The 19,072-nt window shown below is 43.2% G+C and overlaps 1 protein-coding gene across 2 annotated transcripts in view; it reads left to right on the forward strand.

Moving 5' to 3' along the window:
• BAX (BCL2 associated X, apoptosis regulator) overlaps positions 1–19,072 on the forward strand; it is a 118,923-nt gene that overhangs the window by 22,459 nt on the left and 77,392 nt on the right. For both annotated transcript variants that reach the window (XM_077457126.1, XM_077457127.1), the window contains exon 2: positions 11,159–11,204. In XM_077457126.1, the coding sequence (XP_077313252.1) occupies positions 11,159–11,204 (46 nt within the window). The remainder of the gene's footprint in view (positions 1–11,158; positions 11,205–19,072) is intronic.

Consider the following 19,072-nt stretch of genomic DNA (forward strand, 5'->3'; position numbering starts at 1 on the left):
GCTTCAAAATTGCACGCGCTCGTGGAATGGCGCCAAACTTTGGTATTTAAAAATCCCCATAGGCGACGCTTTAAAATTTTTTACTGGTTACATGTTTTCGGTTACAGAGGAGGTCTAGGGCTAGAATTATTGCTCTCGCTCTAACGTTCGCGGCGATACCTCACATGTGTGGTTTGAACACCATTTTCATATGTGGGTGGGACTTACGTATGCGTTCGCTTCTGTGTGCGAGCTCATGGGGACAGGGGCGCTTAACATTTTTTTTTTTTTTTTTGTTTTACACTTAAAAAAAATAAAAATAAAATAAAATTGACTTTTATTCCTATTACAAGGAATGTAAACATCCCTTGTAATAGGTCCGATCGTGCCATATTCCTATTTACAGTGAAATATGGGGTCAGTAAGACCTCTAGGCTGGGAAGAATTAAAATTAATAAAAATAAATAAAAAAAAACGATCATGGTTTCCTAGCCAGATCGGCGCCGTTAATTTGAATACCGAGGCCGGGCGTGACGTCCTAACATCGCGCCCGGCCTCCGAACGATCATAGAGACTCCGGGGACAATCTAGTCCGCCGGAAATCTCTATGATCACATGCTGGGGCCGGCGGATCCTGTGACCGACTCACTGATGGAAACGGTGAGTCGGTAGAAGCACCGGAGGGAGGGGGCGTCCCCTCCCGCCGCCCGTAAGAACGATCAAGCGGCGGAACAGCCACTATGATCGTTCTTATGGTGTAGGGAATCGCCGGCTGAAAACGGCAATATCTGAATGATGTCTGTGGACTCAGGCATCATTTAGATATAACCAGCGAAACCCCATGACGTCAGTAGACGTATTGCGGGTCTCAAGTGGTTAAGTAAATGTTGTCATGCCTATAGTCACCACCGGGGGGCTGTCAAGAGCACATACCTGTTCCATGCTTGTTAAGGCCCATACACACGATCAGACTTTTTGACAACAAACATGCAAATTGGCTGTTTTGGAGCAACATCCGACTGTGTGTACGCTCCATCGGACAAACTTTTTTGGTTTTCATCGGACTTTTGTTGGCTGTGCGAACGGACAAACTTTCTGGCAACAAAAGTCCGATGGAGCAAAGTCTTGATCGTGTGTACAGAAAACCATAGGACTTTTGCACAAAGTACAAACAGGCATGCTCCGAACCAATGCAAAAGATCAGACAACATTATAGAAGTTGACCAAAGGTGGCGGTAAAGAGCAGAAAAACCACATGATTTGGTGAAAGTTGGCTGAAAAAGTCCTGCTGTGTGTATGCAATACAAGTTCAGGGCCGACGCCCTTTGTACAAAAATCCAAGGGAAAGTTTGTACAAAGTCCTATCGTGTGTATGAGGCTTTAGTCTAGCTCTGTGTACAAGCTGCACGCTTCCTATGGCTCAGACTCCAGGTAAAGTTGTGGGGAGGGTTTTTTTTTTCCTCTTAGAAATGTCCCCCCGCCTGGATAGCTTTCCTCTAGGCAGAGGGAGCATGGCGTTAGACGGCGGTATGCCGTGCCGCTCCTGCCGCCAGGGGACTGTGAACAGGCTGATTCCTCTTCTGAGGAATCAAGTGGGGAAGGTCCCTCTTCAGCTTCACATGCTGAGAAGTTGCTGGTGCATTCTCTTACTGAAATGGTCAGCTCCACATTTAAGCTACCCTTAACTGTTGAAGAGCCCACTTCCTGTTTGGGTTCACTATAGCCTCTGCTAGATTTGCGTGCCTTTCCTGCCCATTTGTTACTAGAAAAGCTTATGTATTCTGAGTGAGATCACCCAGATGAGCACTTTTCCCCCCTCCTAAAACGTTTTCAACATGTTATCCTATGGAGGAAAAATTTACTAAGATGTGGAGTATACCAGCAACTGACACTATGTCCTCTGTGAATAAAAGTTTGACTTGTCCGGTTGACAATGTGCAAATGCTCAGTGGTCCAACTGATAAAATTCGAAATTCCTGTTAAACATTTTCACTGGCAGGTTCAATGGCTCAACCTGCAGTGGCGGCAATTGGGGTATGTCAGTCCTTGAGAGACCATTTGAAACTGGTACTCAAGGTGTTCCCTGAATAGCAGGCCCAGGAATTAGCTGAGCTGCCAGCAGCTTTGCAATTGACGGTTGGTACATATGCATATAATCTCATGGTTGAAAAGTTGGTCAGCCAAAGCGCCATGCAAAAAGCTCCTGGCTGATTTTTTCCTTTTCACAGTGAAAAGCTGTTTGGGGAGGATTTGGACAAATATATCCAAAAAATATCAAATGGGAAAAGTTCCCTTTTGCCAGTTAAGAAAAAGAGTAAATGTCCTTCATTTAAACAGGTTCTTTCTCCAGTGCCATGGGAATCTGCCTCCAGGCAGTCGCGTCGGCCTTCACCGTCAGGTTCAAGAGGTAAACCTCAGGGTCAACTCCAGGAACAAAAAGTCCTGGGGGAGGAAACTTGAAAGACAGAACGCTAAAGCCTTTTTATGAAGGGGCGCCCCTGCTCTCTCGAATGGGGGGGGGAGGGGGAAGACTTCTGCAGTTCTCAAAGGCCTGGCAGGAAGAATTTCAAGACAGATGGGTGGTCTCCACAATAGCTCTAGGTTACAAACTAGAGTTCTGAGAATTCCCGCCGCCTCATTTCCTCAGACCAAATTTCCCCAAAGGTCCAGAGAAAAAAGTCTTTCTAGCATGAGGGAGAGCTTCTGGCATCAATAGACATCAAGGATGCATATCTGCATGTGCTTATTTTCCCTGCTTACCAGAAGTATCTGCTTTTTGAAGTAGAAAAACTTAATTTTCAGTTTGTAGCTTTGCCTTTCGGTCTAGCTACTGCACCTCGGGTGTTTACAAAACTTCTGGCCCATCCTCTGGCCAGATTAAGGACTCAAGGTATAACAATAATGGCATACCTGGGCGACCTTCTTTTTATTAGACTGGTCGGTAGTCCGCTTGGACCAAAGCATGGTCACCACAGTCAACTACCTGGAATACCTAGGTTGGGTAATCAACCTAGAGAAATCTTCAGTAAGAAGATTAGAGTTCTTGGGTCTGGTCATAGATACAGCCCAGAAGAAAGTGTTTTCACCCCAGGCATAGATGAGCGCCATAAAGGAGCTGATCCAAGGGGTCAGGGCAAAGAAGGGTCCTTCCATTCGCCTTTGTATGAGGTTTTTGGGGAAGATGGTGGCTTCATGCGGAGCAGTTCCCTATGCTCGGTTTCATTCAAGACTGCTGCAAAAGAGTATGCTATCCTGGAACAAGAAGATTCGGGCACTAGATTTTCCAATGCGTTTGTCGCCAAACGTGTGACAGAGCCTCAGTTGGTGGAGAATATCTGAAAATCTGCAGAAGGGAAAATCCTTCTTACCGGTTACCTGAAAGGTGGTAACAATAGATGCCAGTCTTTCAGGTTGGGGAGCAGTCCTGGAAGAAGCATCTGTCCAAGGGAAATCGTCCAGAACTGAAAGGACCTTGCCCATCAACATTCTAGAGATTCGGGCAGCGTTTCTAGACCTAAGGGCCTGAACATTCAGGTTGCGAATTCTCCTGTCAGGATTCAATCCGACAATGCCACAGCAGTGGCTTATAGCAATCACCAAGGGGGCACAAGAGGCAGCCCAGGGAGAGGTAAACCATATCCTAACCTGGGCAGCAACACATGGGCCATGCATTTCGGCAATCTTCATTCCAGGGGTAGAGAACTGGCAGGCAGACTACTTAAGTGGCCAGCAGTTGTGCTCGGGGGAACGGTCCCTTCACCCCGACATCTTCCTAGGTATATCACAAAGATGGGGTATGCCCGATGTAGATCTGTTTGTGTCCAGGTATCCCGGATGTAGATCTGTTTGCGTCCAGGTCCAACAACAAAGTCGACAACTTTGTGTCAAGGACAGGAGATCCACTCGCATGCGGAGCAGATGCGTTGGTAACTCCATGGGATCAGTCCTCACTGATTTATGCATTCCCTCCTTTTCTGCTGCTACCTCGACTTCTTCGCAGGATCAAGCGGGAAAGGAAGTTGGTAGTTCTTGTGGCCCAAAAGATCTTGGTATGCAGAAATAGTAAAGATGGTGGTAGGGGCCCTATGGCCCCTACCACCACTTCCAGACCTGCTACCGCAGGGACTAGTGTTGATGTTCCATCCTACTTTTACAAATGCTACATTTAACGGTTTGGCTATTGAAACACATTCTGAAGAATCGTGGGCTTTCAGGCTTAGTGATACCTACATTGATTAATGCAAGAAAGCCAGCTTCCAGAACCATTTATTCTAAAGTCTGGAAGGCATATGTTTCTTGGTGTGAATCTAGGGGGTTGGCATCCTAGGAAGTATGTCATTAATAGAATTCTTGCCTTTCTGCAAATGGGGCTAGAGATGAAACTGGCCTTTGAGTACTATCAAGGGCCAGGTCTCAGCCTTATCAGTATTGTTTCAACCTCCGCTTGCTTTGCATTCTTTGATCCAAAGCTTTATACGTGGGGTAACGCGGCCTAATCCACTGGTTAGAGCACTCCTGATCCCTTGGGACTTGAATTTACTTCTGTCTGCATTACAGAAACAGCCTTTTGAGTGGATAGGTCATATTCCTTTGGTCCTTTTGACAAGAAAGCTAGTTTTTCTGGTAACCATTCCTTCTGCAAGAAGGGTATCAGATTTGGCTCTTTCTTGTAAAGAGCCATATTTAATTGTTTACAAGGACAGAGTAGTATTGCGTCCTCATCCTAGCTTTCTGCCAAAGGTGGGTTGAAGTTTTCACCTAAACCAAGATATTATTTTACCTTCATTTTATTGAGAACCTTGTTCTAAGGAAGAAAAGCCACTACACTCTTTGGATGTAGTGAGAACAGTCAAAATCTATTTGAAGGCGACTGCTCAGATTCAGAAAACAGGTGTTTTTGTTTGTGTTGCCTGAAGGTCCTAGGAAAGGACAGGCAGCATCGAAATCCACTATTGCCTAATGAATTTGGCGGGTAATGATTCAAGTTTATGGCTTGAAGAGGAAGGTTCCACCTTTTCAGGTTAAAGCGCACTCCACCAGGGCTGTTAGTGCTTCATGAGCAGTGCATCACCAAGCCTGTAAGGCCGCAACCTGGTCTTCAGTCCATACATTCACCAGATTCTATCAGGTGGATGTAAGATAACATGAAGATATCGCCTTTGGGCGCAGTGTGCTGCAGGCAGCAGTATAGGTCCTCAGGTCTGGTTGCACCCTACTTTTTTGTTTGTGTCCCCTCAGGTGGCATTGCTCTGAACTTTCTGTTTTAGGGTGTGCCAGTGTCCATCACCTGAAGGTGCCATATAACCCATAAAGTTAATGTTGTGGCTCTGTGTCCCGTCAAGAAAAGGATTTTACAGGTAAGCCGTTATAAAAATACTATTTTGTGTATAGTGCAAAAAATAAAAACCGCATCGGTGATCAAATACCACCAAAAGAAAGCTCTATTTGTAAACCATATCCTAACCTGGGCAGCAACACATGGGCCATGCATTAAAAGGACGTACGTTTTTGTTTGGGTGCAACATCGCACAGCTGCGCAATTCCCAGTTAAAGCGACGCAGTGCCCAATTGCAAAAAGTACTCTGGTCAGGAAGGGGGTAAAATCTAAAAGAGTTGAAGCGGTTAAGCAGAGACCCTAGAGAAAAAAATCAACACTGTCCAGACAGAGGGTCAGGGGTCCTGCATCCTGAGTCAGTGCGGAATGAAAACTCTTCCTACAAGCTTTACCAGACACTCAAGTACTCTGTACTGCTGATGTGAAAAGGTATTTAGCATTTTATATTTACTAAAGTAATTGCATTTCTATGTTCTGTGTACTGTAGGAGACCAGATATAGTGAATGTCCTGAGTTTAGTAACAATTAATCCAGGTAACTGCACCCACTTCCGGGATAGCTCTCTGCGGAAAGGGGCGTAACTTACGCCCCTTTCCGCAAGTGCCCCGCTGCCTGCTGGGAAACACACAGATCCCAGAGGCAGCGGGGACCGTCCTCATTGCGCAGCGCGACTCGCGCATGCGCAGTAGGGAACTGGGAAATGAAGCCGAAAGGCTCCATTTCCTGATTCCCATACCCAAGATGGCGGCGGCAGCACTCGAGTGTCGATCTAGAGATCGGCTTCGGGTGCCGACATCGCGGGCGCGCTGGACAGGTAAGTGTCACTATTTTAAAAGTCAGCAGCTGCAGTATTTGTAGCTGCTGGCTTTTAAAAAAAAAAAAAAAAAAAAAAAAAAACGCGGAGTCCCGGTGGACTCCCGCTTTAAGGACCAGGCCTCTTTTTCAGACTCGTTGTTTACATGTTTAAAACAGTTTTTTTTGGCTAGAAAATTACTTAGAACCCCCAAACATTATTATTGTTTTATTATTTGCGCAGCGGTCTTACAAGCGCACTTTTTTGAATTTTTTTGGCCCAATTTTTTTTATATTGTGAAAGATAATGTTACGCTGAGTAAATTGATACCGAACATGTCATGCTTCAAAATTGTGCCCACTTGTGGAATGGCGTCAAACCTTTACCCTCAAATCTCCATAAGCGACATTTAAAGTGGTTGTAAACCCTTACAAACCACTTTGACCTACAGGTAAGCCTAGATTAAGGCTTACCTGTAGGTCCAAGCAATATCTCCTAAACCTATATGGTTTAGGAGATATTTGCCCGAAAACGGGCACCGCTGTCTATGGCGCATGCGCCGTAGACAGCGGCGCGCAGGCGCACTGAGCGCGGCATTCTCAGCGACGGAGCTGCCGCGCGCGTCGGCTCCCGTGCGCATGCGCGGGAGTGACGTCATCGCGGCTTCGCCGAATGACAGCGGCGGAGCTGCGAGACCCCACCAACAAAATGGATGCTGCGGACTACAGGGGACAGCGGCGACTTCGCTGGCTCCTGTGTCAGGTAAGTGACACATAATGGGCTACTATCCGATGCATAGTAGTCCATTATGCTTTGCCTTTGCAGGGAATGAAAGAGGAAGTAAACTCATCAGGGTTTACTTCCTCTTTAAAAAATTCTACAGGTTGCATGTTTTGCATTACAGAGGAGGTCTATGGCTAGAATTATTGTTCTCACTCTACCGATCGCGGTACCTCACGTGTGGTTTGACTACCGTTTTCATATGCGGGCTCTACTCACGTATGTGTTCGCTTCTGCGCGTGAGCTCGTCGGGACGGGGTGTTTTTAAAAAAAAAAATAAAAAAATTATTTTACTTGATTTTTATTTATTTTTACACTGTTAGGAATAAAAGGGATCCATCCAGGAATGTAAACATACCTTGTAATAGAAAAAAAGCATGACCGGTCCTCTTAAATATGAGATCTGGGGTCAAAAAGTCCTCAGATCTCATCTGAGATCCCCCCCCCCGATGTCGAGGAGGAGCCAGGAGTGCTTTCGGGGGAACCCCAGAAGAGGAGAATCGGGGCTGCTCTGTGCAAAACCCTTGCACAGAGCAGTTAAGTATAGCATGTTTTGTTAAAAAAAAACACTCACCTTTACAATCACTTTAAATAACACTGGAAATGAATACCAGTACTGAATTGGGGTTAACAGTAGTGTCACAGGCCCCAATACTGGGGTTTATTATTGTGGCCACTGATAACAAAGCTGGGGGTTACTATTGCGGACAAAGACGCCAATCCTGGGAGTTGTCATTGCATCCATTGACCTCAAAATTGCTGGTGGCTGTCCACTGACCCTAATGATAATTTTACTCTCGCTTTCTCTTCAGTGTGCAGTGTGGTACGCAGCAAAATGCAGAGTTCAAACTTTGCCCATTGAGGTGTGTTACAACCCATTTCATGTTGAATGAGCTGTTTAACTCTGACGTGGTGAACCTCAGTGCACGAAAAAAAGCATTATTGTTGTTTGGGCCTCTCACAGTGTCACTGTCATTTTTGAAGTTGGTCACCTCTGTATTGCATAAATTCACTGCAACTATTGTCTTATGTAAGGCTGAATTCCTAAATGCAAATACTGTAGCTAATTTGATCTAAGCAACACATAACAGGCTGTTTCATTCTTTTAGTATTTTAAATTGACTTCAGAAAGGGGGAGGTTCCTAACAGTGTTCACTTGCTTTTGAATATGCAAGTTCTATGACTCTCAGCTGTGAAACGTGAAAGACATGGTCAGAAACCACATAAAGCATGACTCAATGCAGTTTACGCTGGTTTGACTCTGCTGATTTTTATTTTTGTAACCTGAGCTCAGTGCTGATGGAATGCTCAATACTGGAGCGATCATGACCAATGTTAGTTTTAGGTAGATGGTTGTGTGTAGTCTAGGAGACAAGGCGCTTACGCTTGTATGTCAACATACAGAGACCGGGAGGTGACTCATCTGCAAATTGAACCCAACAGCCACCATCTGGCTTGATTTTCTTTTTTTTTTGAGGGCAGGTCATGTGCTTGGGTGTCCTTGGGTAACGTTCTCCTGTCAAGCACCATTCACTACAGTGTTGGAGATGACATCAGAACTGTTGAGGGAATTGCATTATTCAGATATGTGTAAAAGATGTACTTTGAAAACCAGTACATTTTAAATAACTGATAGCTAAATATCGAAGTGTTGCTTTTCTCAAAATTTAAGAGTAAAAAAAATTGTCTAATTTTTTTTTTATGTACCTTTTTTATAATGCTTTCAACTTACTGAAAAGCAAGAAAAGTAGTTTCTCCATTTGGCGTGCTCCAACTTCCTTTTAGAGCAGGGGACTCCAAACATTCTAAACAAAGGACCAGTTTACTGTCCTTCAGACTTTATGGGGGCTGAAGTAGAAAATACTCCAGTATCAGGGGGAGTAAAAAAAAAAAAATGATAGTGCCTGTAGTCAGCAGAAGGTGGAATAGGGCCCAGCCCCATCATTGGAATTGGTGTGGGAAATGGTGCCCCATTGTGTGTCAGTGGAAGGGAAAATGCCTATTCATGTCGGCGAGACTAATGGTTCTCTACTGTTGGTGTCTGTGGAAGGAATGGTGCCTCCCTGTTGGTGTCAAAGAAGGAATAGTGCCCCAAGGGTGGCCACTTTTTTAGAGGGTGATGTTTGTGCACCATGGGCAACAATAGTATAGGCGACAGACACCTGTTCCCAGAAGTGTAAGACAAATAAAAAAGTTGAAATTATATAAAACAACCCCAAAAAATTTGCTTGCTAAGTCCAACAAATACATAAAAATCAATCCAACCAAAGTGCTGGGTGACGATAAACGCAGGAACATCTTGCATAGCATATAGGCTTGATGTACCAATACTGTTTCCCAAGATAGATCATGCAGCCAGGCTCCAACCTTCCCAACCAGTATCCAGCTCCTATGGACTTTCCAAGGATATCCCACAGCTGGACCAAATTAGGCGTGCAAAAGATCTATCGCCAAGTCCAGATCAACCAGATGTGCTCCTCTCCTATTGAGTTCTCCAATATGCTATATAGATAAGGTTTTTCATGCAAACAATTCGATATGGGCTCCTATAGTGTAGTATTTAAATAAGGAAATGGTTTTTATTCCAAAATTAATTATATTAACCTCCCTGGCGGTACGATTATTTCAGATTTTAGGTGCTAAAAGCGGTACAATTATTTTGCATGAAAATTTGGCATTTTATATTTTAGTCCTGTAATTCTTAGGAATAACTCACTTAAATCTGTCCAAACCAGAGTCTAGCAGACATCCCGGGTATGATAAAGTTTGAAAAATTAAATCATAAATCGTAACATAACAACTATAAATAATTATACCAAATAATAATATAACAATAATAAAAATGATTCAACAATGTAATCAAATCAAAAACACTGAAATTTGCTCAGTTGCAGAATTGTCACTGTCATTACTTGTCAATATTTTATGACGGATCTCCCCATAAATCGCTATCGCTCAATTCTGCGAGTGATTCTAATTTATTATCGCTGTTTTCTAGCTGGTCTAAAATCATTTTTGATGTAAAGGGACAGTTTTGGTTGCTATGGACAATCTCCAGTTTCCAGGCATAAAGAACAGTTTTTATAATATAAAACTGCATGCAGAACACTAGGGACAAGGGGGATGTGAAATAATTACATACAGCAATGTAATTTGTAAGATTACATTATACTGTATGTATACTGTGTGTTTCACTTTTTGAATTTGGCGCCGATCCTTGTCCCCGTGCGTCACAACGCTCGCAGGGAACGGAGATTGGCTCCGTGATAGATCAAGTGGAGGACGAGCCACTGGCTCGGGGTTACCGCTTTTGGTGTAAAACTTCCACCCGAGCCAGACTCGGGAATACCGCCAGGGGGGTTAAAGTGCATCAACAAACAAAATTGCAAACTTTCTCTAACTGAAAAGTCATTGAGCAAGTAAAGTGGCATATTAATACACATACTACAGGCGAGGGTCAGAGACTGCGGACATACTGCATGAGATTACTGGAGACTGCGGACATACTGCACGAGATTACCGGTGAATTGGGGCCCTGATGACAGCTTTGCAGAGTGCACTGCACAGAGGACACAAAAGGCTGTATTCGCGCACTAGCTAGCAGAGAGGGGGCGGGGCCAGGAGCTCCACTCGGAACAGAGCGGCTGTGGTTAGAGCAGTGATCAGATTGGTGTGTCAGTGGAGCTTCTGGCCCTGCTCCCGGACCTCTGCATTCCCCAGCCAGTATAGAGGGGGCGGGGCCGGGAGCTCCACTGACGTGCCCACTCCGATCACTGCTCTAACTACAGCCATTCTTTTCTGAGCATACAGGCTACATGGGGAGGAGTCAGCACGTCAGTGGAGCTCCTGGCCCTGCCCCCTCACTGCTGGCTAGATCGGGAATGCAGCCTCCCGTGTCCTCTGTGCGATCTGCAAAGCTGCTTGTTTTGCCTGTCCTGCGGACACGCCCCCTGCTACAGAAACTCTGAAGGGGAAAAAATCAAATAGATTTACTTCAAATCTGAATCGATTTGAACTCACAACTCGATTCAAGTTTAAAATCAATTTTATTCCCCAGCCCTAATTGTATTATATTTTGGAGACTTGTTACACTGGGGTTACCCAATATTTTGGTTAAAATTGTTAAAAGCAAACTAGCCGTTCACGTTAAATTGTTTATTGTGACAGTATTTTTCTCTTATCACTTATTCTGTAATCGTATAGGTGTTTTACACTATCTCCTTATGTTTATCTAATATATATATTTTTTATTTTTATTTTTTTTATTGCAGTATCCACTGACCAAATCCTGCAGACAGGAAATTTGCTGCTACGGGGGTAAGTAGTTGCAACCTACTGATTTAAAAGATAGCAGCGCTACTTCAGTGTATCTGTAGAATATCTTACTGTATTTTGGCAATGCATTTTGCCTTTTTATTCTCTGTGTGATGTGGGCACTCCGCTAAAATACGAAATCATTTTCTGCTCTAGTCTACACATGTTAATTGTATGGTATCAAGGTTTTGCACATGAGGCATAGGGGAGAAAAAAAGTTTTAATGTGTTTACAAGCTTAACAGGTTCCCGACCAGCGCACACCGATGTACGTCGGCAGACTGGCACGGGGAGGTATATTGGCGTACAGGTACGTCCAATCTTCAATGCCGCCCTGCCATCGTGAGCGCGCCGCCGCTGGCGCACTCTCGTGACGGTCGGGACCCCCGTGAGTCCGGTTGCGGGTCCCGAGGACTTGATCGCCGCGGGCATACCCGCGATTGTCTCACGGGACGGCTGAATGGAGGAAATGCCGTGTAAACAGCATTTCTCCATTCTGCCTAGCCAATAGTGACGCCGATCTCTGCTCCATGTGATTGGAGCAGAGATCAGTGTTCACTAAATGAAAGCCCAACCCCCCCCCCCCCCCCACAGTTAGCAACACACCCCTAGGAACACTTAACCCCTACACTGCCACCCACTGGTTAACCCCTTCACTGCCAGTGTCATTTACACAGGAATCACTGCATTTATATAGCAGTGATTACTGTAGAAATGACTGGTCCCAAAAATGTGTCAAAAATGTGCGATGTGTCCGCCACAATGTCGCAGTCACAATAAAAATCGCTGATCACCGCCATTACTAGTAAAAAAATAAATAATAAAAAATTAATAAAAATGCCATAAAACTATCCCTATTTTGTAAACGCTATAACTTTTGCGCAAACCAATCATCGCTTATTGCGGTTTTTTCTTTTTTTTTTACACCAAAAATATGTAGAAGACGTATCGACCTAAACTGAGGGAAAAAATTTTTTTGAAGTGTCAAACTAAAAAAATTAAAATAAAATTAACAATAAAAAAATAATTTAAAGCGCCCCTGTCCCCATGAGCTCGTACGCAGAAGCGAATGCATAAGTTAGTCCCTCCCACATATGAAAATGGTGTTCAAACCGCACATGTGAGGTATCGCCACGAACGTTAGAGCGAGAGCAATAATTCTAGCCCTAGACATCCTCTGTAACCCAAAACGTGTAACCAGTAAAGAAAAATTTAAAGCGTCGCCTATGGGGATTTTTAAATACCAATGTTTGGCGCCATTCCACGAGCACATGCAATTTTGAAGCATGACATGTTGGGTATCTATTTACTCTGCGTATCTTTCTCTTTCACATTACACAAAAATATTGGGCTAAGTTTACTGTTTTTTTTTTTTGTTTGTTTTTTTTTTTTTTTAAACCATGAAACTTTTTTTTTTTTTTTTTTTTCTGAAAAAAACATGTTCGAAAAATTGCTGCGCAAATACCGTGCAAGATAAAAAGTTGCAACGACCGCCATTGTATTCTCTAGGGTCTTTGCTAAAAAAAAAACATATATAATGTTTGGGGGTTCTATGTAATTTTCTAGCAAAAAAATTATGAATTTTACATGTAGGAGAGAAATGTCAGAATTGGCCTGGATGCGAAGTGGTTAATGCAAGGACTCATTCTTGCTGGTAGTTATAATCTTTAATACTTGCAAGCACAATGAAGGTTTCCGGTTTAGAATAATAAGCTTTCAGGTTACTAAAACTCCAATATTAAAACTGATTCAATCATACAGTTTTGTAGTGTACATAGAAAACAATGGGATGAAGGAATATTCCTGAACTGTTTATCTCATGGTTACTGTGTAATTGTGTGAATGCATCAATGTCGTGCATGTTATCTCCGGTTGCAGAGCTTGGATTCATTGAATGTGTTTACCAAAAATGTAAATATTGCAGAATATACAGCCTTATGCTACATAACTAAGCTCCATTTAATGCTGAATAAACTAATTTATTAATGTATCTTAAAGAGAAAACACATCTTTAGATTTTACTCCCAAAAGTAATTTTATTCAAATAAATTTGATAAAAATCCCAAAAATCTGATTTAAATCATAAAAATAATTATTTTTTTAACATCCTTGATTTTTATCCACCCTGGTTCCCATACACATACGTAAACGGTGATTGCATCACTTGTGAGGCGTTGCTGAAAACCTCAGAGCGAGAGCAATAATTCTATTGCCAAGCCTCTAACTCTAAACTGGTAACCTATAAAGGCTTATAAAATGTCGCCTATGAAGTTTTGTAAATACCAACGTTTGGTGCCATTTCACAAGCATGCGCAATTTTAAAGCGTGACATGTTTGGTATCTTTTTAACCAGCGCAACACCATATTTTACCAAAAAATGTGAGTATTTTTGTGTGTAAAATTGTGTTAATTTGAAAAAACCCACCTTTTTTTTCTTTCTTTAGAGCTCTGAATATATATATATATATATATATATATATATATATATATATATATATATATATATATATATATATATATATATATATATATATATATATATATATATATATATATATAATGTTTAGGGGTTCTAAGTAAGTTTTGTAGCTAAAATACAGATGTTTACTTGTAAACAAAAAGTGTCAGGAGAAGACATGGTCGTAAACTGGATAATGCATGAAGGTACTCCTTGGATGTTGGACGCCTCTATATGGTTAGGCTGAGAAAACATCTTGCACATGCGGTATCGCCATAGTCGGGAGGAGTAGCAGAATGTGTTTTGAGGTGCAGTTAAATATGCCGCGTGTGAGAAATAACTTTACTAAAGACCTTGGATTGTCTACGTTCCAAAAAGGGGTAATTTTGGGGGGTATTTGTACTGCCCTGGCATGTTAAGGCCTCAAGTAATGCTGTCAGTACATCAGGTGTGATCAATTTTCAATGATTGGTACCATAGCTTGTAGACTCTATAATGTTCACACAGAACAATTAATATATACCAGGGGTCTCCAAACTTTCTATACAAAGGAGTTTACTGTCTTCCAGACTTTAGGGGGGCTGGACTGTGGCTATTGAGGTAGAATATGTTCTGGCGTCAGTAGTGGTAAACAATACATCTTTGGTATTAGGGGGAGGAATAATGTGCCATCGCTGGTGCCAGATAAAGGACGAGCAAACGGCAGCAGTTTAAAGACCCCTGATACACTAATTTGGGCTATCTTTACCAAACAAATGTAGCAGTAAAGATTTTGGTCAAAATTTATAAAGAAATATTACTTATTTGTAAAACTATATTTAGCGCCACTTTACCATTGTTTTAGCGGTGCTATTTGGCTGCTAGCGATTTAACCCCCATTGGTGGCAGAAAAAGGGTTAAAACCGCCACTTTGCTGGCGGAGCTGCCCCATTGTCTTCAATGGGAAGGTGCGCTATATCGCTACATAGATGTGTCTTGCAGGACTTTTTTTTTTTTTTTCCTTTCAGAAAACCCACTTTCTTTTATTGGAAAATCACATCACAGCTCAACAAACACAGCGAACAAGGAAAAATTGCTGACGTTTCACACTAGCTGTAGTGCTTAATCATAGCAAACAATCACAGCACAAAAAGTTTAAGTACCATCTCTAATTGAATAATTAAAATAATTGGTTAAAGTAATCAAATATTTGAACTAATTAAAACCCCTATGATAACAAAATAAATTAAGTGAATGAATAAACACAGTTTATAAGACATTAGTGAATATCGTTTTAAAACAAAAATAGAGACGGTAATACTCTATGATAAAGATGTCACAAAAAGTGAAAAGTGGAAATACACGTGACCAAATGTGATTGTGTGAAAAATGAAAAATGTTCGTGAGCTGACTATGGTCTTATGACGTAATGGTATAATTTTTTTTTTCCAGAAAAAGTTTTAGAAGTAATAAGTACAGCATGCATAACATCACAAAGTCTTGGGGAGGAAAAACATTATCCTTTTGTAACAATACATATCACAAATATATTCCCTGAGGCGTAACTGGTTTTCAGGGATATTTAACAGTAATCTGAACCTTAAACATTTGACCTAAGTGTATAGGGGCTATTGGCCCTTAAGAAGTGGAACCTAGAAAGTCCACACGTATTTCTCAATTGTCTTATTTGGTACAATACACTCTTGTGGAAGGGAGATAATATGCTGGTGCCTAACTGTTGACTGTATGGTAGGTCTGATACGGGTATGTGGTCTCGGACCACAAGCATCCCTGATTGGGGATAATCTGTGAGGCGCGGGCTCATGGACAGTTTGGGGTTCGAAGGATAAAGGGTTGGGTGAGGGGGAGAGTGGGGATGGGAGAAAGGCTATCATGTTATCGGGGCGCATAGCATTCCTGTATCTGACAGGGCATTATGTAATGCGGGGAAGGGGGTAAAGGAGTTTACATGACTGCCTCGGGTTGAGGATGGATAATTCCTCCTACATTTGGGGGTTGAAGAGGTAGGGTCAATTTGTGCGAAAGTAAGCATTTATATTCATCCGATAATTGAAAGTGATGCCAACAAGACCAGACATTCCTGTATTTCGTGGGTGTATCTTTGGATTGATGGATTAGTTCCTCCAACTCTGCCGTTTTAGATATACATCTGAACCAGTCTACAATTGTGGGTGGTTTAGGAGATTTCCAGAGAGTGGGGATACACAATTTTGCCGCGTTTAACTGTAGCGCAAGGGAGCGGTGATAATGCCTAAAAGGAATAGTGGAGAAGCATTTGAGCAGGTGAGAATTCTATGTTGTATGTAGTAACCTTTGAGGTAATGCATTGGACCCACTTCCAAAAAGTCTGGAGTAATGGGCAGGACCACCAAATATGCAACATAGAGCCCTCACCATCAGAACATCTCCAGCGTTTGGGAGAAACGTTAGGTGAAAGTTTGTGTAGCTTGGTCGGGGTTCTATACCATTTCATCTTTCTGGGTATTGGTCTGGTGTAGGTTATATAGTTGGGTATAGTATCGAACAAATTGGTTCGCTATGTGGTCATTTGACACCAACTTGTGGCCTTGTGGGTCCGTTAGGGAGTGTATAGTCGTGGAGGCTTTTTTTGTTTTAAGTGCTCTTGCCGGGAGCTTACCTGACTTATTTCCGTAGTCGTAAAAAACTTTTTGGGAGAGACTATAGTTTCATCTTATACGTTTGTTCAGGAGTTCCAGAAGATCGTTTCTGGCCTGAAGCAGTTCTGGGAGGACTGCTGATGCCTGAGAATTTTTGTGACCGCGTTCTAAAACTTGTGTCCACGCTGTTAGTGTGGTGATACGTGCATTTCTGTCTTTCTTTAGTTTGGCCGAGATTGTGATAAGTTCCCCTCGATTGGTGCTTTTGTGAGCTTCCCACAGCACACCATAGGTGAGGTCTCTGGGGAATTATTTTCCTGGAAATATAGTGATAGACGTTTCGTTATGTCTGCCGTTATGGCTTTGTCTGTTAATAAGGAGGGGTCTAATCGCCAGATAGGTGTTCTGTTAATGACGTGTGTGATGTCTATTGTCATTGAGACCGGGTGATGGTCTGAGAGATACATGGGGTGGATCGAGGTGGCAGTTCAAGATGGTAGGTCTGCCTGAGATAGAAAGATGTAGTCCAGTCTGGAATATCGACTGTGCGGGGCAGAAAAGAACGTGTAGTCTTTTATGTTCGGGTTTAGCGTTCGCCACAAATCGTGTAGTGATAGGTCTTGTAGTCGTGTCTTAATGGCCCTAAGCGCTTTGTATGGCATAGTGGATGTACCAGTCGATGTGTCATGCAAAGGATTGAGGGGGACATTGAAGTCACCTACAAGTATAAGCATTCCTTCCTGGAAAGTGGATAACTGGTTTAGAGTGGCAACGAAGGAGGAGACTTGGCCAGTGTTGGGGGCGTATATATTGGCGAGGGTGACTGGCTTACCATAAAGAGAACCTTTTGATGAACAGGAAGCGTGCTTCTACGTCTGCGTGAATGTCTTTGACTTGGAATGGGCAATGTTTTGCAAAGGGGATAGATACCCCTTTAGTTTTTGCAGCTTGATTGGTTGCATGGAAGGCGGTTGGGAAACGGTGGCTTGAGAGTTTTGGGATGGAACCGGTTTTAAAATGAGTTTCTTGGAGGAAGGCAATGTCCGCTTTATCCCTGTGTAGGGAGAGAAGGACTCGAGAGCGTTTCTCTGGGATATTGAGTCCGCACGTGTTTAAAGAGGAAGTAAACCCTGATGAGTTTACTTCCTCTTTCATTCACTGCAAAGGCAAAGCATAATGGACTACTATGCATCGCATAGTATTCCATTATGTGTCACTTCCCTGACACAGGAGCCAGCGAAGTCACCGATGTCCCCTATAGTCCGGCGCATTCTCAGTGGGGTCTCGCTGCTCCGCCGCTGTCATTCGGCGAAGCCGTCACTCCCACGCATGCGCACGGGAGCCGTCACGCGCGGCATCTTCGTAGTTGGCGGTGCTGTGCTCAGTGCGCCATAGACAGCGGTGCCTGTCTTTCGGTAAATATCTCCTAAACCGTGTAGGTTTAGGAGATATTTCTTGGACCTACAGGTAAGCCTTAATCTAGGCTTACCTGTAGGTCAAAGTGTGTTGTAAGGGTTTACAACCACTTTAAGGAGATAATTTTAGTCTGTAGTTTGGTGGAAGGTCGACGGGGGTTTGACATTGTTGGAGGTTATAGCTGCGTTCCGGTGTTGCACTAAACTGTATTAGCTATAGGAAGTGGTCAAATGTGGGAGTCGTGCAGGGGGATTGTGTGTCAGAGAATTGCACTGGATAGCTGGATGATGAGGGGGTGATGGAGTTGAGTGAGTATGTACGTGTGTGGGAGGTTTAGCCATGGGGCGACTGGTAGGTGATAAAACGCGTTTGTGTTTGATAGAAAGGGCCCTTTGATGGAAGGGCTCTTAGGTGTAAGGGTTCGAAGATTAGCAAGAACCTGCTTGCCAATCTAAGGGTGGAGGAAAGTTGTGTTTAGGAGTAGCCAAATCTGTTCAGTGGAATGAAGTGGAGACAACTGTGTCTTTACGGGTATCGAAGATGTGGGTCCAATGAGTGGGGGTTGGCTGTTTGGTGGAGAGTGGTGAGACTTGCTCTGGAAAAAAAAGCTTGCCGAGTTGAGAGACAATTATACCCGAGGAGGTTGGTATGTCGGGAGTGGAATGAACTGAAAGTGTATCCTGGATCCTGGGCGAGTTTGATTTCCGTGGTTCAAGAATACAAGAAGTTGGAGCTGAAGGAGAATTTCCAGGGTATCCCGGGGTTTGCTTGATGGAGGAGGAGGAGGGGGGGGGGGGGGTGGATAGATGATGTGGCCTTGACTATATATGCTGTGCATAGTTTGCAAGTTTGGCTTCCGCCGGGGGTTTGGAGGAGGCCTGGTGTACTTGCATCAACAGCTGTTACAGTGTACAGTTTACAAATCAGCCTCCAGGTATTACTATAGGCTAAGGTGGATGTTATACCTACATAGTAATTTAGATCGTGCATATTGTCATATTATCAACGTTGCAGGGAAGGTAAGTAAGGTCAAGCATTCAGATTACAAAAAACATATTTAGAAACATATATATTTAAACACAAATGCAGTTCAGCCTGTATCATACGGATGGGTGAGTCCACCCCTGTTATCTTGAGCCTGTCTAGGTCATGCGTGGCTGGGAAGGAGATTAAGCAAGGCAAGGTGTCAGAGCTTGTGACAGTAACTGTGATAGCCTTAAGTGTTTGGGGCATCTAGGCCTTTAAGGGAGGGGTCTTGGGTTAGACTCCGCCGATTCACCGGCATAGGTTAGATGCTATCTCTTGTTTGTAAGGACCTGAAATACTGTAGGCATGTGTGGGTGAGCAAGCCGGGGAGTTGTGGTGTAAGTGACCTGGATC

The sequence above is a fragment of the Lithobates pipiens genome, unplaced genomic scaffold (assembly GCF_037356315.1).
Source record: "Lithobates pipiens isolate NorthernLeopardFrog02 unplaced genomic scaffold, aLitPip1_a1.2 Scaffold_27, whole genome shotgun sequence".
Lineage (NCBI taxonomy): Eukaryota > Metazoa > Chordata > Amphibia > Anura > Ranidae > Lithobates > Lithobates pipiens.